Source organism: the organism of the source record quoted next, unplaced genomic scaffold, assembly GCF_019419815.1.
Source record: "Pyrus x bretschneideri cultivar Hongxiangsu unplaced genomic scaffold, Pyrus_bretschneideri_v1 Contig23, whole genome shotgun sequence".
NCBI lineage: Eukaryota > Viridiplantae > Streptophyta > Magnoliopsida > Rosales > Rosaceae > Pyrus > Pyrus x bretschneideri.
This window is the reverse complement of record NW_025999535.1, coordinates 5,630,059-5,655,073: the sequence shown is the minus strand read 5'-3', so window position 1 is coordinate 5,655,073 and position 25,015 is coordinate 5,630,059. Positions and strand designations below refer to the sequence as shown.

The following is a 25,015-nucleotide window of genomic DNA, read 5'->3' as shown; positions in this document are numbered from 1 at the left end:
TATTTTTTTTCCTGTTGTTTGCTTTCTTACCTTTCTTGTTTTTGCCCAGTTTTTCTTCTCTTGCCATCAACATCACTCTGTTGCTATGTGTTGAAGTTCCTTTCGAGTGCAAATATAAGGATAGTATAGCGGCACAAGTAAGGGTGTCGAACCACAGGGACTGAGAAACAACTTAGTAAAACCTTTTATTCTTGCAAATTAGCATTAGTTAAAGACTCCTATGACTTAAAATGAGGGGTTTGAGTAATTTTGGAAAAGAAATAAAAACAAAAAGAAAAGGGAAAAATTAGAACTATCTAAATACAAACCTAAGACATGGAATAGGTTAAAAACGTTTTTAGCACATAAATCTGACTTCAAATAAACAAAGGCCTTCCCCTAAACATTCCTAAATCAGTGATATGATCTTTTAACTTATCTCTTTCAAATGCACAACTAATATGTTCACATATCTAGCATGACATATAACTAGATTGTATGAATCCTCTCTTACTTTGCATGTTAGATGAATGGCATATACATAAAACTTATATTTGTAGGTGCAACCTAGCATGGCATATACTCAAATTTAGCACCTAGAAACTCATTAAAAACGAAGAGGATTATGAACATCACATGAACCCTAGAACATGACATTTATCCTAGAACTCCATGGAATCAATTTACATGATTAGTTCTGAACCTAACCATATGTTGCTAATGAATGAAAGAAGATATGGCAGTCATCTATATCATTCTCAACAAAAAGCAAACATAAACAAGGTAGCTAAGTTTGAAAATATGTGCTTGAAATGATTGAAATAGAAAACTGATTCTAGCTTGCAAATGAAATTGATAAACTAAAACTGCATCATAACATTAATTCAACCATGTCTAGGGCTTCAAAGCAGCCATAACTATCCATAAACTAAATTAAAAACATAACAAAATGCATAAAAATAAAATACATAAAAAGTTAGGAAAGCTAGAACGTAGAAACTGCTTAAGGCTGAAGACTCCTGCTCATTCCAGATTCTCCTCTCTGTGTTTTTGTTGAGTATTTGTCCCCTATTAAAAGGCTTAGGACTTATCTAACGTCTGACACATTTACATCCTTGAATTGACTCTCATTTATAGCTCATAACAACCAGCTTTTAGTATTGAAGAAACTGAAAACTAGCTGTTATCAGAATTTGTAACTGAACAGCTCCTCTTTATTCTGTTATAACTTATTGTCGAAACCTCCAAATCACAAGTTGTAAAGAACATCAGAAAGACGACTTCCAGGGCTTTCCAACCATAGATGACACATTTTCTAATTCGTTCTGAGCACTTCGGGGCAAAGCTCGCAAGTTGGCTGTTCTGCAAGGGCCTTTTCTGTGTGGATCTTGGGTCACTTGTTACAATATTCAAAATAAGATGATTTCTTCAAGCTTTTACTTTCATCCTGAAATACAATACAAACAATAAAATACCTTGTGATGCGTAGAGATTTTTGTTAATGCCACTAATTACTAGTGGCCTTCCAATTTGAGATTGGTGTCCTTTTATTTTGGGTGTCTTGTAAGCTGAGATTGACATAACACCACATTTTCCAACAGACCCCCATATCATATTCTTCAACGAGCTTTGCTACAATTTCAAAGATGTGTCATTTGCACCTTATGGCGAGTCACTACTAAAATTATAGCTATTTGCAATTAGTAACTATAGACATTAAGATAGCGCCACTAATTACTAGTGGCCTTCCAATTTGAGATTGATGTCCTTTTATTTTTGGTGTCTTTTAAGCTGAGATTGGCATAACACCACATTCCCCAACAGACCCCCATATCATATTCTTCAACAAGTTTTGCTACAATTTCAAAGATGTGTCATTTGCACCTTATGGCGAGTCACTACTAAAATTATAACTATTTGCAATTAGTGACTATAGACATTAAGATAGCACTCTTGGCTTTTTTTTGGTGTCTTTTTAAGTAATGACACTAATTACTAGTGGTCTTCCAATTTGAGATTGGTGTCTTTTTATTTTTGATGTCTTTTAAGCTGAGATTGGTGTCTTGCTTTTGTGTAAAAAGCTCTCTCTCCCCTTCACAAACGTCCAACACCTCCTTCGCTTCATTCTCTTTCTCCTCTCCCTTTTCTCTTCACGCAACAGCGCCGACAACGGGAGTCGAAGACAAACGACGGCGATGAGAACACTAATGACCATCAACTTGTACCTCCAAAATCCTCTTCCCGTCCTCTTTCCAACTCCTAAGTTAGTTTCATTATAACAACCCGTCCCAGGATTTACGGAAGAGAATGGGTATTTTTGTATTTTGACTAAGTTTGGGGGATACTTTCCTTTTTAAAATTGTTTTTGAGTCTTAAACGGTGTGCCCAAGGGGCCCACCCCCTGATTTTGTCCCCCTGAGCCTCTCATCTCTTTCTTCTTTCTCAGCTCTCTTTTCTTTCTTTTCCCCCGACCTCTCTCCCTCACCCATTCTCTCTGTCTGTCTCTCCCTCCCTCCGAGCAGAACACACCCACACACACACACACCAATAAACCCTCATCTCCCTTATCATCAAACACCACAACAATAGCAGCATCACCATCTTCACCATGTCAACTATCTCCCTCTCTTCGTCTCTGTGCTCACAAAGGAACTCCGGCGAGTTCCTCATCCTTCCATTTTGGGTAAGCCTCAAAACACTCTAAATGCTTCTCTCTTCATCCCTATAGCTCTTTTCTAACCCCGTGGTTGTGTTTTGGACGTCAAACCATGAAGAAACCACCTCGGAGACATTTCCCAGTTTTCCGGCGAGCACCGCCCCTTTCGAGACAATTTCCGGCCAAACCACGGTGAGTTGGCCAGCGTGCAAGGTATCAATCTCTTCTTCTCGCTGAGTACTACAACTTTCCTTTTTGTTTCACCCAATTTCATTGAGTATTGAAGAAGTTATACTCATTTGAATCTTACCCAGTTTTCGGCGGACACCCATGGCTTCCAGGCTGTTTTCCGGCCAACTTCGACCATGATGACGGGAACCAAGGGTATATTTCAATTCCTTACCTTCGGGGCTTCAATTTGGTATATTGAATGACATGTTTTGGTTGAGTTTTGAGCTCCATCGGAGCTTGGGAATTCGCCGGCCGAAAACCGGCCTTCTCCTTCCTTGGAATCCGGTGAACCACCAAACCCAAGGCCTTTGGGCCTTTCCTGCCAAGCCCAAAACCCTGGGCAGCCCAACCCAACCTTTTTTATTTTTTATTTTTGTTTTGTTAATTTAAAGGCCTTTGGGTCTTTCATTTAGGGCTTTCGGCCCGTTAACCCTAAACCTATTGGACCCAAACCCTTTAGGCCCAAACCCGGATCCAACCCAAGTCCAAACCCTTTAACCCAATCCGGATCCAAGCCCAGACTCGTTTGACCTGTTGACGGGGACCCGGACCTGGTCTGACCGTTGACCCGGTCAACGGTCAATGTTGACTTTGACCGGTCAACGGTCAACGTTGACTTTGACCGTTGACTTTTTGGGTTTTCGTGCGGGACCCCTCCTAGGCTAATTTTGACGTCCTGAACCCGTTTCCGATGTTCGTTTTCCCAAATTCAATCGTTTGAATAGAGTTTGACTAAATGTACCATTTATGTGCTTAGGGGCAATTATCTGTGGCGTTTCCTTCTTCGCTAGATGGCGTGGCTTTTCGACAGCGAAGTACTGTGAATGGACCCCTTATAAAAATGCATGTTTTGATAGTAGAAATGCATACATGAAAAGCATGATTTGATGATTATGTTTTATGAAACGTTTTACGAGATAACATGTTTACTGAGGCTAGTTTGAATTACTACTATTTTTCCTATAACCCATGTTCTTATAGAATATCTGATGAATGACGATATGATATTTAGAACATGTTTAGAACACCTCTTTATAGTATAGATGATTGATGACTTTATACTATGAAGTTCATTTTCAATATATGTATGTTAACTGGTTTTGTACTTACCTAGTGGTGCTTTCCGCTACGGGACGTAGGGATAGATCCGGTCCGTCCCGGGCGACGGTTTGGTGTTGGCATAGGGCCTGGAGTGTGTTTCCTCTGGCTATTTAGCACAAAGACGAGGAGCCGGCATGGGGCCTGAAGTGTATTTTCCTCTGATTGTCTGCTCAAAGACGGGAAGCCGGCGTGGGGCCTGAAGAGTTATCGGAGATTCACTAGTGTTTATTATTTATGCGATTTATGATTTGAGACATTGCACGACATGCTAGGTTTCGGAAAACCTATGTTTATCATTATATATATGTGTTTTCATAAAACCTGGGGGTTAGTATGTTGATAATTGTTTTATTATATATATATATCAACTTGGTCCACTCATGTTTGTTTTGCGTCCCCCTTCAGGACTTAGAATCGAGGCATACAATCCCGACGTCCAGGCACTTCCGCATCGGCATCTTCGAGTCCTCTCGGTGTAGGACCCACTCCTTCGTTTCATTCAATTTTATATTATTTTCTGTTAGTGTTCTAGATTAGAGGTGTGCTCTGAACACGGTCCTTATTTGCATATTAATTATTCTTTTATATTTATAAGCCTTATTTATCCCTTGTTTTCAGCATTTGCACTCAATAAATGGCTTTCATCACCCTCGGGTGTCGGCCAGCACGTGCCTATCCTGGTATTCGGGGAATATCGGGGTCGAGGCATGTCATTCATCAAATTCGAAGCCGAATTTCCTCAATTTCAGATCTAAGAAACGTTAACCGTTGATTTTTCGGCCAATTTACGACCAAGCTTGCCGGAATTGGACCTTGATCCAAGAGGTAAAGATGATCATCTCCTTGTGGGCTGTCCTCCAATGTAAGTTCTTTTCCGAAATAAAAACGTTCAGCTTTTGGATCGATTTTGGATTTCAAATCTTAATTTCATTTTATGTATACATGTGGAAGATTGGGGACGAGGAAGGTGAATCAAGGTTGTTTGCGACCTGGACTGAGAAGAAAGGATGTTTTTGTAGGTCTTAGTTGCTGGAAGAGGCGAGGAAGAGCGTGCCGAAGAGTGGGAAAGTGATGTATTTGGTTCAGGCGTTTGAGAAGCTGGTTTCAATTCAGAGCTCGAAGGATTCGGATAAGTAGAATGGGGAGGAGGAAGCAGCATAAGAGATTGGGAAGAAGGCGACCAAGTGGGCATTGCCCGGATTGCAGCCTCTTCTTAAGGCACCGGAAACACAGGTGTCGTCTTCTTCGTTTTTCCCGTCAAACTTGTTCTTGACGTCGAAGAATCTCGATCTGGATCAGAGAACTTCAGTCTCTTCTTCTTGGGATGGAAGTCTGGTAAGGTTAGCAATTATACTTGATTATAGTTAGCATGAGAATTTGATGCACATCAGGTGTTTGTTGTATGTCCTGACTTGGTTTGGTTGTGCTCTTTTGACTAAACAGTGTCTCAAGCAGGACTTCGAATAGGGGTGAAGGAGCCGAAGAAATGTAATTCTTGTCCTGAAGAAATGTAATTCTTGTCCTGAAGAAATGTAATTCTTGTCCTTACTGTTTTTACATTATTTGGAGATTGAAAATTATTGACTAACTCAGGTTACCTCTGTATTCCGGTTTGAATTTCAGAGCTCTGAATCTTGTAGCATAATCGGAGGAGGGAGATGGAAGAAGAAGAAGAAACAAAGAGCCATTAGCACTAAGCCATTCAAGTTAAGAACAGAGGTAAACTGTGCTGAAAATGAATGGTATCGAAAAGCACTCGAAAGTTTACATGGTTTGCGTTGCTTCTAACTTTGTTTTGTGATATCACTGCAGGAAAGGGGAAGACGAAAGGAGGAAGAGTTCACGAAGAAGCTATAAGAGATGATAATGGCGGAGGAGAGACAGCGGATACCAATTGTTCAGGGCCTCCCGTGGACAACTGACGAAGCAGGGGTATAGATACCAATTCAATGTCCCAAATCACATGAAAATGACTATTTAAGTGATTTTATTGCTATTGCAAGACAGACAAGATCGAACCACTAACTTGTATGCATATCTTTGTATTTGTCATCTCAGTGCTTACTAAAACCTCTAGTAAAAGAAATAACAATACCAACATACCTGAAGCTCCACAGTGACATGCGGGCAATAGAGCAAGCAAAGTTTGACCATCAGGTGATTTTGAATACTTCAGCCTTAAGAATATGCACTCTGTCTCTATATTTTCAATCACTCTCAGCTTAGTAGTGCATATAAACTTTGTTTGAAAAAATTGCTTTCAGGTAGCATTTGGGAAATAAGTTTTTCCTCGATTTTGTAGAATTAACTTTGTGACATCATCCTAACATGTAAATTACTTATGGGGACAAATTTTGTAGAATAAACGTTTCTCTTTGCATCGTAACATGGAATGACAATCTTAACATGAAATGAACAAATGTGAGATATCTTTAAGGACAACTTCATGAAGTTGCTCTTCTTAAATATGTCGCTTTGGAGATAACAGATGTATATAAGTGTTGGTATGTTAGGCACGTGACAACGAACTGCCCTTCTGAATTTGGTTTTTATGTGTGAGCACCCATCAGGTGGCAGAGAAGATGAGCCTGTTTGAGCAATACAAGATGGAAAGAGAAAGACTGCTGAAGGTAAAGAGTTATTGCACTTGATGAGCAATTCATTCTATTCGTCACCACTCATATACGTTTCCCTGTGGTCCATTTTTCTGTGAAGCAATTCAGTAATTATATTTGGTGCTTACAGATTACAGAGAAGTTGATAGCAGATATGTTCTTAGTTGAAGTTGCAGAAGGGTTGCAGTGAATTTGTTGAGATTTTTGTATGGTAAACTATGACTGCAAACCCCTTGAAAATCTACTTTCCTAGGTATTTATATGATCATATCTCAGTGTTGTCCTCAACTCTAATCACTTTAACAGTTGGACAAACGGTTCGATGACTTTTTAGAATCGGTCGTTCAAGAGCATATGGATGATTCTCTTGTCAAGAATGAGGACCAAAAAGATATCGTGGAAGCTTTCCCTTCAGAAAGAAAACTTAGCTCATTCTCCTATTGATCGAGTTAGCATAAAGGCTATCATTTGGATTATTAACACTCCCTTTGTGCCTTATCTTTTTTTTTTTTTGGTAAACCTAGTGTACTCTTTATCTTTAAATAACAAAATGCTTGAATGAATAAATTTTCACATACAATGATGTCTAAGTTTGACAACCTCATTGTTGACACACTCTAATACAGATGGGTCTCACATACAATGGTAATGCCTGCCTTAACTCTTACATGCGTGCAATATATATGCATGGTCAATTTTGTGTGTATAAATAGGTTTTCAATTAAACTACCAAAAAAATTTCCTTTAACTTAGAAATATAGAACAAAGAGAGGTTAATTAATAGTTGTACTTTTGAATCACGTTAGCTAGGTACTTAAATGTTAATTTAATAACTGGCTTTGGTTCATTAACTTGCTTGTAGGATATTTTTGTTGGTGGCACTACTGATGCGACATTTACATCCTAGAGTGGACGATGTCTGAGCTTCTGCGGCATCCTAGAATCATGGAAAAATTGCAGAGAGAATTAAGACAATGGTAGGCAAGAAAACAGGCTTATTAACTGAGGATGATTGGGTTGAAAATTTGAAATGCACTACTTGAAGGCCGTGATCAAGGAGAGTCCGCTTACATCCTCCCGCTCCAATACTATTACCAATACTATTGCCAAGAACTTCCATTTCATTCTGTTCGGCAGGAAGACGAGATTACCCAGGGATTCAGTTTGTCATCGCTATTAACGAGATTGCTTTAGCAAATTTAGTGCACAAGTTCGACTGAGGATTGCCTGATGGTGCAAGAGGGTAGGACTTAGACATGACCGAAAACGTTGGTGCAGCCCTACATAGAAAGTATCCTGTTAGAGTTGTGGCTATTACATATTCTGACTGAAGTGTGTCACCGTGTGTATATTTCGGGAGGAGTCAGTCTTGTAATAAAACTGCTTCAAGGACAGTGTGGTCCTATACTGGCCGTTCAAAAATAGTTGCTCAAAAAAAAAGAAAAATACTGGCCCTCCCAACCATATTTCAAATAAGTACTTTGAATTTACTATCTATTATGTTATTCTGTACCCTCTTTTTTCTTAATTCAATAAAATGTCTCTTGTATCGTAAGTTTCCTAGTCCAATTGGGTCAATTGGGTTACCATGCTCTTTGTGAGCCCCATATATTGTATTTTAGAGTGATTAAAAGTCGGTTTGGTAACGTTTTATAAATCAGTTTTTTCGTTTTATAGATACAAAATTAAGTGTAAAAATGTATTTGAAAGACTATTTTAAAGAATAAAACTAGAAAATGAAAATCACAACATGCAACATTTAACTGTTGATTAGAGTATGGTGTGTGGACCTAAACATGAGGGTGGGCTTGGTCTTCGTGATTTTACTTTTTTGAACTTGATGGCTTTGCTTAGTTTTGGATGGGATGCTTTACAATCCTCTTCTTTGGAGGGTTCTTTCGCTCGTCAACATTTTCCTCTTTCACCTTACAAAAACAAAAATATATATTTACGGTCTTCAGTGTGGCATGGTCTGAAGCGCGCTTTGCCTATTCTGAATAAAAATAGTCGTTGGATTATTGGTGACGGGATGCCAATTTCCTTTTGGTTCGACAAATGGTTGGACGAACCTATTAGTAGCCCTTATTTACCTTCGTCATTTCACCTAAGGTTCTTCCTCGGGTTTCAGATGTTATTGAAGCACAAAGTTGGTCTTTGCCAGATTATTTTATAAATTTATTTTTCGTCTACCTTTGCCCTTAAATGTCTAGGATGACAAACTGATTTGGGAGCCCTCGCCTACTGGGAAGTTTTCCTTTTCTTCTAGTTATCAGCTTATTCGAAGGAAACATAGTGATTGTGCTTGGGCTAAGGTTATTTGGCAACATTTTATTCTGCCACAACTATCTATTTTGGCTTGGTGGCTTTTTCATGATAAAATTCCTACCGAGGGTGCACTTCAACGACGTGGTATTTCTTTGGCATCTATTTGTTGTTTATGTCGTAATTCTGAAGCATCAAATGCTCGTCTTTTCTTCAGTTGTTAGATATTTAGGCAGCTTTAGAGGTGGTTAGCATGCCAATTTGGTACCTCTTTGCCTCTTCCAAATTCTTTTGATGTTTTTTGGGATATCTATGTGCGTAAACACTTTTCCCAACAATTGCATAATCTCTGTATTGCTGCAAGTCTTTCTACTATTGCGACTATTTGGAAAGCTCGAAATAAGTTTATTTGTGAGGGCCGACCAATCTAATTTCATCATCTCTGCATGTCTATCAGTTCTGCGATAGTTCATGGTGGAAAGTTTATTTCCCGGTTTCTCTCAGGGTTTTGGCACTCAAATCATCTCTTCGCTGGGGATCTAACCTATCTTTCGCAAGGCGCCTACCATTCTTCCTGTCCTTTGGTCTCCTCCTTGGTTTCCTTGGATCAAACTTAATACAGATGGTTTATCTAAAAAAAATCCCGATCCTGCTGCTTGTGGAGGAGTTTTCAGGAATTGCCATGGTCATTTTCTTGGTGGTTTAGGCCAATGGATTGGCCATTGCAACTTTTTTTTTTTTTTTTTTTTTTTTTTTTTTGCAAAATTGTCTGCAATTATTATTGGTGTAGAGTTTGCATATCAGCTGGGTTGTCATTGTCTTAGGTTGGAAAGTGGCAGTTCTAGTGTTATTTCTGCTCTTCAATTGTCTGATTTTGATCCTCCTTGGCCTCTCCGTACACAATGGTCTATTTGTTTAGATCGCATTTGGAAAATGACTTTCTACACATTTCACATATATCGGGGAGAAAATTTTGTTGCGGACAATTTTGCTAACATGGGCTTGTCTTCTCCAACTTTAACTTGGCATGATTCTCTTCCGCCAGCGGCTCGTGCTGCATTGTTGCTCAATTTGTTTTGCAGGTTTACACCTTTTAGGTTTGTTTTTAGAGGGGTTAGGTTCCATGTCCCCCCCCCCCCTTTTTTTTTACTTTGTATCTTTCTTGTTTTTGTTTCTAGAAAAGTAAGGTTTATGTTCCCCCCCCCCCCCACTTCTTTTTCGTGTACTATTTTTATTATCTCCGTTTTATGAGGGGTACGGTTTATGTCCTCCCTAACTAAGTGTAACTTCTTTTTTCGTTATCAACAAAAATTTCCTCGTACGTCAAGGTTTTTCAAAAAATAAAATAAAAATAAACACAATGCGAAAAGAAACACATGATACTTACAAAATAAAGTTAGAGTTTTAAGAAGAAAAAATCATGTACGACACCACCACCTCATCATGGTGATCACAACTAATGACCATCATGGTGATCTATAGTGTTCTAAAATCGGCCTAGGCGAAGTTTAGCGCTAGGCACTAGGCAGTGACCAGCCGCCAAGATTAACCCATAGTTGGGAGGAAAATCATAAAAGAAGTTAGGCGGGTGCCGGGACAGCCTGGGTGGCGCTTGGGTAGCCTAGGCGGGCGACTGGGTGGCCTAGAAGGTCTATAGGTGTAGTAAACTTTTTTTTTTTTTTCTCTTTTCGAATTTGACAAAAGGAGGAATGCAAAGCACCTATGTTTGTGGTTCCAAGTTCTAGCAAAGAAGAAGAGAGAAAATAAGTTTCTCTCTCTTTTATTCCCACCCCACGTCGAGAGATTTTTCATTGTGCTCAGGACACAAGCTTATATGACATGTGTCATTATACAAGAGGAGGGACACTTGAAAAATAAACTTCACTCCACTTATATAATAACATTATGCGTACCAGACATTGAAAAATCTCTCCCCCTACGTGACAATTTAAATTTTTTTAGATTATTGCCCAATCAAATTCGGACGGCTAGCATCCTAATTAACATAGATTATTGCCCCACCTTCCTTCTATGAGTTCTAGTGTCCCAGCCAAATGCTTTCTACACAACATGTTTGACATCTTTATTTTTCTTTTTAAGTTCACTATAAACTCCTATTATTTTTGAAAAACATTTCATAAATTATTACGAACTTGTAATCATGTGAACTTTATTCTCATGCCATCAAATTCATCATATATAATAATTTACTTAAATCCGTTTAGGTCCCAACCGATTGCCATACTAACACCAAATGTTTTTTAGAACCTCGGCGACCACCACAACACTCCACCACCCCGGACCATTAACACCTCCTTCTCTGGCACCACCTCCACCATCTCTGACACCGTCAACTCCACTACCTCTCAATCACCATTTACACGACCATCCACCCACCCACCCTCGTTGTTGCTGCCCTTGCCGCCACTCCTTGCTACCATCATCATCGTCGACATCATCACTCCCACAACCGTTGCTCCCTCCTTCCAACTATTGTCGCCACGCGTACCAGCACCACCATTGCAACCACAATCCCATGACCTCCCTTATCAAGCCCTTAATCTCATGGGGTCATCTTGCAAATCATGGCTCGCTCATAGGCCATGATCATTACCGTCAACTAAGAGTCCCTTGACTTGAGGGCTCTTAATGGTGCCCTTCATTGCGTCTCCACAAGTCCAATAGTTAATGGGCAATGCTATACTGGTTTCACTCAAACCCAGCAATTAGGGCACGCCACATGTACCTCAGCATGTTACCATCACGCCCAACCCTTTTGTGTATAAAAGGACTCGGCCTCCTCTAACCATGAGGGGTAAATGTTCATCCACCAAAAAACCTAAGCTTGAGTTCCCTTCATTTTGTTAAGTTTAATTTAGACATCCAAAAGTCTTTGCCTTAGACCACACTCTAACATGTCTATTTTGGTTGCAGAGTTAACAAAGTGATTATACTCTTGTGTAGAATTCAATTTCCACGTTAAGGAAAATTAATTATTATCAGAATACTGAACATCAAATTTTGGTTATCAAACATCGGAATGAAAGAAAATAATATATCTCAGGAGAAACGGATATATAGTTATTGTGGTATTTTGGTTCAATAATACAATGTTATGTGTAATTTTTTCTTCATATTGACATTGATCACTATTATATTATTGGACCGAGACATCAAATAAAAATGAACTCATCCCATACAAATTGCTCTCCATCAATTTGAGACATCAATTCACAACCACCGTTCATTGACGCATCAGCAATGTGCCGTAGGGCCCATACAAGCACAAAACTCAACTGTGCCACACAGTGCGAATTTTCACAACAAAATACAAGACTTGTGAGTTTGCGATGCGAATCATGTGATATGCCCCAGCTAGATAAAATGTGGATAGAAAGATATGAGTTGGAGATGCTTAAAAATCCTTTGAAGCCTTCTCATTGGTTGATTCAAACCCACATAATCCCCACCAATACTTCCCACTCCTGCATTCTGAACCACCCATCTGTGCATAATATTGCATGCACAACTACCCTTTCTACACACTTCGAAGCTTCAACACAATTCCACAGATTACTTCATCACAAAACAAATCAAGTCAACTGAATTAAGTTGCGAAAGCTTGAAAAGTCATGGCAGCAGCTGCTAGCTCTAGCACTCTTCTAAGAACAACCCCATTTCTTGGCCAAAGCCGAGGACCAAGCTTCAACACTCTTAGAGATGTTGTGCCAATGGGCACTGGCAAATACACCATGGTATGTATATGTTTATACATTATCTGAGCAATAGTCTACACTGAATTAGTCTAAACTGCGGAATGCATGTCTAATATTAGGGTTTTGTTTTGTGACATATATAGGGCAATGATTTGTGGTATGGGCCGGACAGAGTGAAGTATTTGGGACCCTTTTCTGCTCAGACTCCTTCGTACCTGAACGGAGAATTCCCCGGTGATTACGGATGGGACACCGCAGGGTTGTCAGCTGACCCCGAGGCCTTTGCTAAGAACAGGGCTCTTGAGGTACTTCAACACTTCAAGTACTGTTAGTTTCTCACCGCCATTAGTGTGTGGTTTGCTTGCCCACTACCCAAATATCATGTAGTTACAAACGATTAAGAATGAATGAAGCAAGAAATTAAGCACATTCAATAAAAATGTATGCTATTGCCTTCTTTCAAAATCAAAATGGGTGGAGACTGATATTTCAATCCTAATTCACAATCAGACACCATAACCTTCTCAATATGTTACAAGATGTCATCGTTGATATGCATAATTTGCATTCATTTGGAAGGAGAAGTAATTAAATTTTGCTAGTGACAGTACTTTACTAATGTTGTGCAACTTTAGGTGATCCATGGCCGGTGGGCTATGCTTGGAGCACTAGGCTGCATCACCCCAGAAGTTCTCGAGAAATGGGTGAGAGTGGACTTCAAAGAGCCAGTGTGGTTCAAAGCCGGAGCTCAAATCTTCTCCGAAGGCGGCCTCGACTATTTGGGTAACCCCAACTTAGTCCATGCTCAGAGCATCCTAGCGGTGCTTGGGTTCCAAGTCATCCTCATGGGTCTCGTTGAAGGATTCCGCATCAACGGTCTTGATGGTGTCGGAGAGGGCAACAACCTCTACCCGGGTGGGCAATACTTCGACCCTCTCGGCCTTGCCGATGACCCCGTCACCTTCGCCGAGCTCAAGGTGAAGGAAATCAAGAATGGGAGGCTAGCCATGTTCTCCATGTTTGGGTTCTTTGTCCAAGCCATTGTGACCGGGAAGGGTCCCCTAGAGAACCTCTTGGACCACCTTGACAACCCTGTAGCCAACAATGCATGGGTCTATGCCACCAAGTTTGTGCCCGGATCATAAATTAATCTGCAGTTCCTCTAATTAGTAATTGTTAATCTTGTTTGAGAGAATGTAATTGAATGGGAAATTGTATGTCGATGTTAATACTCGCCATTTTAATTGATCAGATTTTTCAAATTTCACTTTGTGTATCAATTCTATAGCAGTAAATCCAATCTTCTTAGTTCCCTCATTTCGGAATTATTTTGTATCTTTTTTCAATTCAAGCGATATTCTAATCTAATCTAAACAACGAGAGGGAGACATCAAACTTGAGTGCTAGGAGAGAGCAAACTGCTCAAGCCAACTCAACTACGCCCAAGTCAAAAGATGAATTACTCATCCAAACACATTCTTATCCCTTCCAATTCCCACAAAAAGGGTAGGATACCGAATAGTTTCTTTCACATGTAATCGCTTCTAATCCCCTCAAAATACATAATCATTCACCTCTACCTTCAATATATATACTTTAATTTTACCAGGTAACAAATTCAGACCAATTGTAGGCACCAAACTCCCTCATCCAAACACATTGTTACAGAGTTGAAAATAAAACAACAATAACTGTACAAATATTCATGTAATCTGCTTTTAGAAAGATAAAAAGCACATTGGAAAATCAGGTACTAATCTCTTAAAAAACAGACAATATGAACATATCACATCTTCAACAACAAGATCTACACAGTAGCAGATTACATCAATGCCAACAGATTATACACAAACTGCCTAAACTAATCAACGAAGAAATAGCGGTTGAAACCACTTACGAAAGTCCCTAATTTTCTATTCACACGGTCATCAACATTCCCACCGTCACAAAAATTTGGTACACAAGTTTCTCTCCATAATACTACCCCACACCAAGATTCACCGATATGTGATGCCATGTGTATAAACAGAGGAGTAGCTACTGAAGAAGGAGAGGTAGCTTGCTGAGAAAGTTACTTCCATTCTTCGGTCATCCTCTTAGGTATCTCCTTCTTCGTCCATCATGAGAGGGTGATTGATCATCTAAAACAAGATACTACAATGCTCTTGAACCTATCTTTCCCCACCATTTTCTCCGCCGTTTTTCCTCTTCTGAGTGCCAAATTTTGTGAAGCTTTGTCTTTGTCTCCCGTAATCTTGCCTTGTACTCTTTCTTCCAGGACTCAAACCGGTGTTTAAGTTTTCGTAAATCTTCCTCAGGATTCATATTGGCAGCTGACTGCCCAGGTTTTACCTCAACCAGAGCTTTCGCATCATCATCGAATATCTGTCTCCGCTGCTCAAATTCCTTCAACAGAGTGCTGACTGCATTCGAGCTGCCATTAGCCTCACGCCCTGCTCCATTGAGGGGTGTGCTTGCACCAGGAGTTCGAGATCCCATAGATGTGGCTTCTTCAGAATCATAGCGGGCCGATGAAACAGAACCTAGTGTTACAGGTTGACCAGCAGTATTGGCAGATCCAAGACTCTTTCTGGCTGCGGCAAGACTCGTCTGCATAATAGTAAAGAGTATTAAAGCTGATACAAAGTTCAAGCTCAGTAGAAGAGCTGGCCACATACTTGATAACGAAATCCACCACATTTTTTCAAAAAGTGGAACTAACAGCAGATTCACGTAATGGTCATTGTACTTTTTTTCATTCATAATAAGGAACCATCCATTTCTTACAAAGGAGACAAAATATAAATATAAGGTGAGGATGCATGTGCATGCACATTGGTTGTGGTGAAATAAATGATGATCCCAAAAGCTTAGGACTAAGGCGGCGGTTCAACAATGAAAAAGGTGGGTGTTCAACAACTTCATCAAGTTCAACTTAATAACGTACGTTAAAAGTTTACTTCTAAGTCAACATAAATCTTGGCTTTGGATAATCATCTCTAAGTCACCAGAAATACAAACTCACTGGTCAATTTGGGTTTTCAAGGCATGCAGCAACAATACAATTTTAATTGGATCAATATAACCATCTCGGGTGCAACCTTTTAATACAGTTTTATAGAATAAACGAAAAATGCATTATTTTAGAATCCATTACTGTTTCAGATTTGAATAACAAAGTTTCAGATTAACTATGAGCATAATTTTCCCCATTTCTTCGACTCATTTCAGGATTCGACTTTGGTTCAAAAAAAATCATAAAATTATGTGTGCATATTTTTTTTAAAACTAAGATCAAGCATACAAGAAAACTCACCTGTAAAGACACCATCTGCTTCTGCCACACGTCCTGCATCGATTTCATCTTTGATTCATATTCTGACCATCTTGTTTCAAATTGTTGCAGTTGCTCCTGTAATTCAGCATTTTCCTCCTCTTTCCGCACCAGAGTTGCTTCAGCCTGAAGCACCCGCCTTTGAAGCTCTGCCAAATCTGATGGCAAATCCTGTTCAGGAAACATATTCCACTTTCAGTGATTCAGATCTGAAAACCTCAGACATATAAGAGAGTGGAAAAAAGTTGGCCTCTCCAAAAGGCAAAATTTACCAGAATGCACAAGTATATCTTGCAATTTTCAGTTTTAAGTGTAAAAGCATCTGTTTCAAAGAGCAGAATTTTCACAATGTAAATTTTCGAGCCTTGGAGAATTTCGTGAATACAGTGGGCGTGTATACAGTTGGGGACCTTAAAATTTCATAGCCATGGGAAATAAAAAAAAAAATTAACCACACCGGAAAAAACTTCTATTCAAAATTGAAACTCAAGATTAATGTTAATGCAGTGCTTTAGAAAACTCAATCTTAAACCTATCGGGCATGTTTTTGGTTCTATTAAATAAAGTTAGATTGTTTCATGTGGTTAGGTAAAAGTAAAACTGTATCTATTGGATAAATTTTTGGGAAAACTAATGAAAAGGAAGCAAGTATCGGGTAATGACTAGTCATATTTCTGTCTGGTTTCAGGCATTTAAGATCTTCATAAGGGGAAGAGGCAAGGGAAACAGGTCTAGCAACTAAATAATTACTTTATCGGAAGTACCTTCACCTCTGACATCTTCCTGCCAGCCTTCCTTTTAGCTTTCCCATTGTCAAGATGCGACTTCTTCAAATTTTGCCGCTCATCAACAGTTTCACGAGCACCTGCTTTCCTTCCAGTATTTTCACCAAGACCGTCTGCATCTTAAAAGTAATTTCCATTAATACTAAAAAGTAGTCAAAAGATATTGTTCCTCAATATACATGCATAGGACAACAAATGAAGTTTCAACCACAAATTCAAGCATGTTCGCTTAGCAACATAAAGAACAGTACGGACTGACAAACTACAACGTCCTGAAGAGATTCCAAAATTTGTATTGAACCAAGATTTTTGTTTTTCAGAAGAAATATCAAATTGTACTAAAAATGCTGCAATATATGATAAAACCAGCTCAATCTCGACCAAATGAAACTTTAGAAGTTAGTAGGCATTACTTGATTGTATCTTTGCAACTCCTTCCTTAAGTTGATCAAAGTGGCAACGAGCCCAGTGACCACGGAAGTATTTTTGGACACCAATTATTCCTCTCAGAACTTTCTTTCTCTTATCCTCCAATGATGCAATCTATGAACAACCAGACTCAGCAACATTAGAAAAGCCACCAGAGGATAAACTTTAAAATAAAATAAAAACAGAAACAGATGAAGAGAAAAATTCAAAACTATTAAAGGAGCTCACCTGTCCTGTTCTAAGAAACACTTTCGTATAGCCAATTTGGTACATTTCAGGGAGGACACTGAATCTTTTTAGAATGGCAATAGATAGACTTAATGGATCCTGAGGTAAATCGTCCTCCAAAAGTAGAAAACCATACCTAACCCAAAAGACACATGAGAAAAGATATCTTGGCAGTTGTGACAGCCAGTAGAAACTAAAAATCTTAAACTACGGTTCAATGTATACCAACCTTCCTGCAAATTCTTGATGTGTCATTCTAGTAGGATATCCAGATCGTGATATCCTAACAACCTCCAAAACTCCACAACACCTGAGCTGTTGTAAAACAAGGTTTACTTCGTACATGCCGGGAAGCTGCTTACTGTTTGGCTTTATGCAGCTAATGAAGTGAGGTTTGCTGCTCTCCAACTGGTGCATTAGTTTAAACAATTGACCCTACACGAATGTATCATATACAATTAAACTTTAAACGGCGAACAGCAACATCAGCTATGTCCCAGCACACTGTTAAATAATTTAGTGAGAAGGAGCTTTCTGACCAAACAAGATCATCCACCCCCATGTCACCAAAAAGAAAACTATCATCCAAACTCTTCTAACAGAAACGTATCTTACTCGGATGAAATTCATAATTTTGGCATCTCATCTAAGGATACAAAAGTTACTCCTATATCCAGCTAAAACTTGAGCAAGCATGTGTACCTTGAACTCAATACAAGCGCTTGATTTTGAAGGGTCCAATGCATCTATCTGGCATGAATCATTTTCTGGTTTCTGGAACTGCTTAAGCTCTTTGGAAGTAAACAACTGCAGGAGTCGGCAACTGCACGATGATAGGAGTTGGACGAAAATAGAGGGCAACTTATCTCTGTTTTTTTCCAAGAATCCACTTGTGTCATATAGGACCTAATAAGATTCCATACATTAGTAAAATCAGTACACTATGAGAACCATCAGCAATTTTACAGAAGAAATAAAGGTCATCAACCTTGCATCAATTTGTACAGGCTTACATCATGTATTGCCTAGTACGAAAACAAAAGTTGGACTATCCTAAAACTATAGTTAAGAGATTCCAGAAGCAACCAATACATTGTCTCCTAAGCCAGTCCTTCCATATGGTCAAGGCTTAAGTTAAATAAACCCAAGGAACCAGTCATAAGGAAAACAAAAAACGTGCTAATCATGTGGTTGCAAACTTGCAATTAACAATGGCAGTTTCCTAGCATCTCTGTAGGAGTGAGTCCAAGAAACCTTGATGTGATGCCAAAGGCCAGAGTGATTCCAGAAATCTTCCAATAAGAAGAAGACAGAAATGATGCCTACCAAATGCCCATAAATTCTTCCAAAAATCCCACTCTTGTACACTTCTACTACTAAATCTAGCACAATCATACTTTTTCACCCCTGGTATTGTTACCTTTCCATGATTCACTTAGCTACTTTTTACGCATTACTTTCAAGGCATGCAGAAATAATGGAAAAAAAAGAGTCAAATAATTGTAGTTGGCTCGTACATATATAATAGTGCAAGTGAAGTCAGCATACGACTAAAATTTGTGAACATGCTCAAACAAAAACTAACCTCTCCAGCATGATGACTAATACTGAAACTGCTGGCTTTTTCTGCTTTGAAGCAAGAATTAGCATTCAAGTGTTGCTTATATTTATTGGCAAGTGCCAAATCATTTGCCTTGGGGAAGTTCAATTCCTCATCCAACAAGGATAGCAGTCCAAAAGGCTTCTGCACCACAACACAGTAAAAAGTGGATTAACTATAGAGGCAAATACTATGGTCACTTACTTTAGAAAAATACCCTTCTTACTTTGCAATGGGAAAGGGCGACAAATGAATTTTGCAATTAAGAATAGAAAATTACAAGTGGATAGTTGAGGGGTTTTCCTCTAGTTGAGCTATTTAAGTGTTTCTTTAAAAAAAATACAAAGAGAACAGAAGACTAATACCTCCAAACTCTATTAAGATATCATAAACAGTCAATCAAGGTAAAGCAAACACGTAAAGGCCCAAACCCTAATTATCACAAATTATACAAGTTGATTTGAATGTCATATATACTCTACAGTGGAGATGAATCTAATGAACTTCTGATGAAAACTTAGCAGGTCCATGATATAGAAGGCTTAAATCAATGACATACCTTCTCAAACAGATTCAAGCATTCTTGGTTGTCTTGAAAATCAACTTTAGTCCAATCAACCCCGTCCAATTCACATTCCTGAAGTAAAAGGAATAAGCAGTCACATTACACCTCACATGTTTAGTCATAACATGTAGTTTGATACCAAGCAACCTTAATGCTACACTGCACTTGAGATGCTCACCTCCTGCTCAAGCTTAAATAAATGTCGGTTGAAATGTTGTTGCAGCCTTTCATTTGCATAATTAATGCACATCTGTTCAAAGCTGTTCTTCTGAAAAATAGCCCTTAAGATCATTACTAAATACACAAATCTTATTGCTAACATCACCAAAAGTGAAGTATATATTATTACCTGGAATGACTCAAACCCGTGAATATCAAGTATACTGATGGATCTCCCAGTACGGCATTTTCCCACTGCAAGTGACTTGTTAATTTGTTCTACAAGCCAGTCAAACAAGCTGACATAGATAAATTTTGCCAGTGCATCCCTTGCATCAATTGCCTGAATATGAGAGGAAGAAAGAATAAGCTTCATCTTTAGACTTTCATTAAAAAAGTGCGTTTAAAAGCTGTCAGGACTCAAGGATGAACAGATAGATTGTTACAGAAATTAACAAACCTGTCGCAGTGTCAATCTTTTGACAATACTATCCTTGCTACCATGGATTTCGGGGGTAGATAAAGACAGCATCAGCTCCTGGGAATTACAACCCATCAGCATGGCAGCAATGGTTACAGCTGCCCAGAGGAAGAATCAAGAGAAGTTACTCATATGCTCAAGCGTAAGTCTAAAAGTAATATACATTTGACTTAACAGAACAAATGCATTCTGAGACGGCAGATGGTTGTCATGGAATGAAATCAGACACTGAGGAAAACCTTTGACAACAATGGGATAAACAAAATTTTAAAGGTCTTTTTGGACATATATGTGCGCAACATTCTAACACTGCTCAACAATATGACTCTGCAGTTGTAGACCTAAAAATGTCATTCCACTGATCTAGATTATGACCAAACAGAAAACTATAGTAGTTAGAACTATCACCAAAAATTCAATCCAGGAATGCAACGGCTTACAACCAGCATTGTATGTAAAATATCCCACGGAAAGATCACCAAGTGAATGATCTATATCTTACCTTCATCAGCTAACACTTCCACATGATTCTCATTGTCAATTGATTGAAATGATATGTTTCCCAGCCATAACACTGCAGCCAGCAATGAGAACACGTGTTCTTGATCTTCCTTACAAACTCGAACAACATCTAGCGCTTCCTGAGGAGATGCAAAAACAATAAAACAAAGGAGAAAGTGACACTTTGGTTATAGAAGGAAGAACCGGAAAAGAAAGTTTATTAACTGCATAAATGGTGGTATAAACAGCTATTTCTTTACTTACCATGAGCATATGAAACTTCCGCGCATCATCTACACCATCAATTTCCAAGCAATCACTCTGATTAAGATACCTGTACTCACTAGCCCTTTTAAGGTTTAGCCTCTCTGCAACCAAAAACATAGAATTATTCCCTGATACTTGTACAGAAGAACCCTTGAAGGTTCTCGTTTTGTAAAATAACAGAACCCAAAAATTAAAAGGCAAATGGTTATCATAGAACTTGTATATGAACCCATTTAATAGGTTTCCTGCCATCTTTTGAAACGCAAGCATGGGTCATTACCGATAACTGGTCATTGCTAATTACCATAGCAACCAGGATGTAAAAAGCAATCAGGAAGACTCAAAAGACATGAATCACTCATCCTAGGTAACAAACTGAGATGTCGCAAAAATAAGGTCTGTTACTTTATGTCTAGCTAATTTGTCTAATCACATATAACTTCTGTAGGTTAACTTCCTCTAATATTTTTTGTGGTGCTAGTGGGTCCAAACATTAGGTTACATGCCAGCTTTAGGTAGATTTTTTCTTTTCTTGCTTAGAAGAGGAATTCAACCTAAGATCTACTCTTCACCTGACCTCAACCCATGCCATATATGATAAGGCCCATGGGTTATACAGCAGGATTTCAGCAAAGTAGAGATTCCCAGGCTTATGATGTGACAATTTCCTAATCACTATAATTTAGAAATCTATGCATCCCATAAAGAAAACAAAAATTGAGAAAAGAGATTCATGGGTTTAAGGTTGCCATTTTGCCACATGCACCTATATGGTGCAACAAACAACTAGAACTGATGATTATAAAAAGATTTTCCCTACCTTTTAGCGTTGATGGAGCACCAGCACAGAGTTGATAAAAGACATGGTACGACCTCTCACCATTTTCTAGTTGTGTCACTCTAGACTGCTCAAAGGAGATACTATAGTGTCAGATAAGGCACATTGAGACAACTAACACTAACCTGATTATGCTCATATAGGGCAACTAATTACCTTGTCCAAAAAAACTGTACACGATCATGACAGCCGCATTGGTGTTGACATGTAAACGAGGTAGTAAAATCAAGTTAGTTACTGTGATTGAATGCTAGTCAGGTAATAGCATACCAGAAAAAGAATATATTAAATTTAAACAACTTACATGTTTGGATGGAAGCACCACATATTCTTCCTGCTGTGCTAAAATGAATGTCAAACAATTTCCCCTGAAGCAAAGTAGAAATCATGTTTAAAGTGCATATCCCTTAGACCACATTTATGAAATGAAAAATTGAGGATGGTTTTCATTGACAAAATAAAGGACGAATTCCAAGAAATAATTTTGGATAAAACTTTGAAAAGAAGAAAGAAATAAAGTAACATACGAATCGACTAGCATTGTGATTTCTGCATGTTTTTGCATTTCCAAACGCTTCTAGTATACAATTGGTCTGAAGGATTGCATTTGCATGCTCTGTGCCACAACTGCCACTACCAAGATCAGCCAAGTATTGCATTGCAACTTTTGCGGTCTCGGTTTTCCCAGCTCCACTTTCCCCACTGTAAAAAAAAAATTATTGACTATTATTTGCAAACTACATTCTGATTTAAAGATGAACTTTATGATCTAGTATAGAACAACACTGCACACAAGTACTAAGCATAATCCACAAAGAAGATCCTAACATACGGGAAACCAATTTGAAGAGGTTCTAACCTTATGATTATGGACTGATTTACATCACCTGCAAAATAAAAGTTCCACGCAAAAAATGGGTAAAAATGAGTTACAGAACAAGTTAAACAATGCCACCATAAAAAGAAAACATTCAGCCCAAAGGAAAATATAGAAATAAAATAGGTGTCATGCACCTGCCATCATCTCATCATAAGCAGCGTCTGCCACAGCATAAACATGAGGTTTGTCCGTTAGTTTCTGCCTATAAGTTGTGACAAAATCTTCTCCATAAATTTGAACATCTTTGAAAGGATTGATTGCAATCAAAACTGGCCCGGCTTTGCTCTACAGAAGAAAATCACAAGACATGTAAAAGGAGAGGAAAAGAAGACATTAATCTGAATCAAAAGCATCAGCAACAGGAACATGTGATACTTACATAAATCATATCCTGGGAATATCTACATTGAAGATTGTAAAGTACAGAAGGCTCATTCAAATAACTAAGCTGGATAAGATCATCCACACCTTCGAGAACATCTGGGTTTGCAGGTAAAAGATCAACTCTGCAAACTTTGATTACCTACAGTAACAGCACAAGGACATATAAACAGCCCATCAACATAAGTGCCTCGGTTGTTAAAATGGGATTTGGGATGAGGCCAACAATTGATGAACTTACATTTCCACTAGAGACTGAAACAAGTGCGGCGTCCCCTGAAGTTGACTGTATCGTTCCTAACTCCCACAGTCCACTAGGTAGCCGACACCAAACATGAAGTTTCTGAAACCAAATACTATCAACATCAACTCATGTTTTACAAATAAACTCCTAAGCTCAAGGAACAAAGATACAAAATTTACAAGATGATATCGTACAAAAATCATTGTTTTCTTATGGATCTAAGACAATTTAACAGAATAGGTGCTCATCATAACCAAAATCCAAATTCCACCAAATCATCGCAATCGTATAAATGCATATCTTATGAACTAATGTTCTTGGATCACCATACTCCAAATAACATTGAAAGTTCAGTTAAGACAACAAAGCAACGCGGAACTGTTTAAAAAAAAAAAAAAAAAAAAAAAAAAACAGATCAGTGAAAGAACTGTCACCCTCTTAAATTACCTTCTTGATGAAATAACCAAGGTTGTCATCGCAATCCGACATTACAATCTTCTCCTTCGGCTTCATTCGACAGTCCTCCGGTGACCTGCCGTATGGCGACTCAACATTTTGATCATTCTCCGTCTTCTTCACGCCAAAATTACCTGTCTTGAACCCCAAGTCCCCGTCTTTTATCTTGTTCATACTATGCAAACACTCCAGTGAGCGCTCTGCGTCTTCGACCCTGAAGCTGTTGGGCAAAGAGCGGCGAGCTGATGGCAGCCGAGCCCTGGAAGGCGGCCGAGCTGGCAACGCCGGCGGCAACTCCTTCGGCTTTTCGCCCTCATCTCTCCGCCGAAGCGAATCCAGCATTTCCTCCAATGAGCTCCTCGCTATCATCGACGGTGACGCTGAAACCATCATTTTCACAACTACAAGCTACAAATTCAGTCTACGCAGACCTCCCCAACCCCCAAATTCACACCTCAAATTGTCAATTCAGACCCTCAGACTTGGACTCCGACCCATTTCAAACCCAGCATTGTAGAGAGAAAAAAAACAAGAACCCACAAAACCCTAATATCCAAGTGTCCAGAATCAGCGACCCAATTCTTCAAATTCTCTCATCAGACTGAAACCCAAAAACCCGAAAACGAAAGCTTGAATTGGGGATTGGACGGACGGCGAGTTGAGGAAATGGAAATGGAAATGTGCAATCTTTTTCTTGTTAGGAACTCCCAAAACTGGGCTGGCTAAATCGAGGGGTTTACGTTTTGAGGATTTTGATTAATACTGAAAGCGTAAGTTACGAGGTTTAGAGAGAGAGAGAGAGAGGGGGGGGCGAGGGAGGGAGGAGGAGGACTAGAAGGAAAGGGGAGGTTGAGTTTGTTGAGGGACCAACCTCTTTTCTAGAGAGAGAGAGAGAGAGAGAGAGAGGGTGGAGGAGGAAGACGAAGAAGAAGAATGGAAGAAAGAAAAAGGAAAAGGAAAAGCTGTTGGCTTATGAAAACAGATCAAGCTCTGTTTCGGTCGTGCTTGTTTTTCTTCCTCGCTCTGTTTTTGAAAATAAAAGAATAAATTGGAAATTGGAAACCAACTTTCGGGCTGGAGCGTAGGAAGAAGATTAATATATAAAATAATAAATAAATAAATAAAAATAATACAAAAAACAGGTAAAATTAAAGAGTAATACATGTTTGTTTGTTTTGCTTTAAAGCATTGTTTTGTTTGTTATTTTTCTTTGGTTTGAATTTTAAATTTTATTGTGTCTTCCAGTTGAGCGAGCCGTTTGGAATTCGGATCCGATAAGAATAATAAAATAGTATTAGAATATTGGT

The 25,015-nt window shown here is 38.8% G+C and overlaps 2 protein-coding genes across 8 annotated transcripts; one reads left to right on the top strand and one right to left on the bottom strand.

Moving 5' to 3' along the window:
• The first annotated feature begins 12,348 nt into the window (after positions 1 to 12,348).
• LOC103927393 (chlorophyll a-b binding protein 13, chloroplastic) lies at positions 12,349 to 13,877 on the top strand. The gene is made up of 3 exons (XM_009336313.2): positions 12,349 to 12,599; positions 12,704 to 12,865; positions 13,196 to 13,877. The coding sequence occupies exons 1-3, from the start codon at positions 12,477 to 12,479 to the stop codon at positions 13,703 to 13,705; spliced, it is 795 nt and encodes a 264-aa protein (XP_009334588.2). The 5' UTR covers positions 12,349 to 12,476; the 3' UTR covers positions 13,706 to 13,877.
• A 329-nt stretch (positions 13,878 to 14,206) lies between these two features.
• On the bottom strand, positions 14,207 to 24,764 carry LOC103927392 (myosin-2). 7 transcript variants are annotated; one of them, XM_009336311.3, is made up of 23 exons: positions 23,700 to 24,763; positions 23,250 to 23,351; positions 23,007 to 23,150; positions 22,762 to 22,912; positions 22,607 to 22,634; positions 22,275 to 22,449; positions 22,052 to 22,115; positions 21,904 to 21,917; positions 21,730 to 21,814; positions 20,907 to 21,010; positions 20,644 to 20,782; positions 20,121 to 20,239; positions 19,851 to 20,003; positions 19,680 to 19,769; positions 19,496 to 19,573; positions 18,922 to 19,080; positions 18,039 to 18,242; positions 17,566 to 17,771; positions 17,337 to 17,472; positions 17,093 to 17,222; positions 16,665 to 16,798; positions 15,877 to 16,065; positions 14,207 to 15,170 (listed from the first exon to the last, which is right to left on the bottom strand). In XM_009336311.3, the coding sequence occupies exons 1-23, from the start codon at positions 24,099 to 24,101 to the stop codon at positions 14,715 to 14,717; spliced, it is 3,462 nt and encodes a 1,153-aa protein (XP_009334586.2). In that variant the 5' UTR covers positions 24,102 to 24,763; the 3' UTR covers positions 14,207 to 14,714. The 7 variants fall into 7 exon arrangements, with proteins under 7 accessions (XP_009334586.2, XP_048441531.1, XP_009334584.2 ...); XM_048585574.1 differs by having other exon boundaries at positions 16,659 to 16,798; positions 18,922 to 19,077; XM_009336309.3 differs by having other exon boundaries at positions 16,659 to 16,798; positions 23,700 to 24,762.
• Between the last annotated feature and the right edge of the window lie 251 nt (positions 24,765 to 25,015).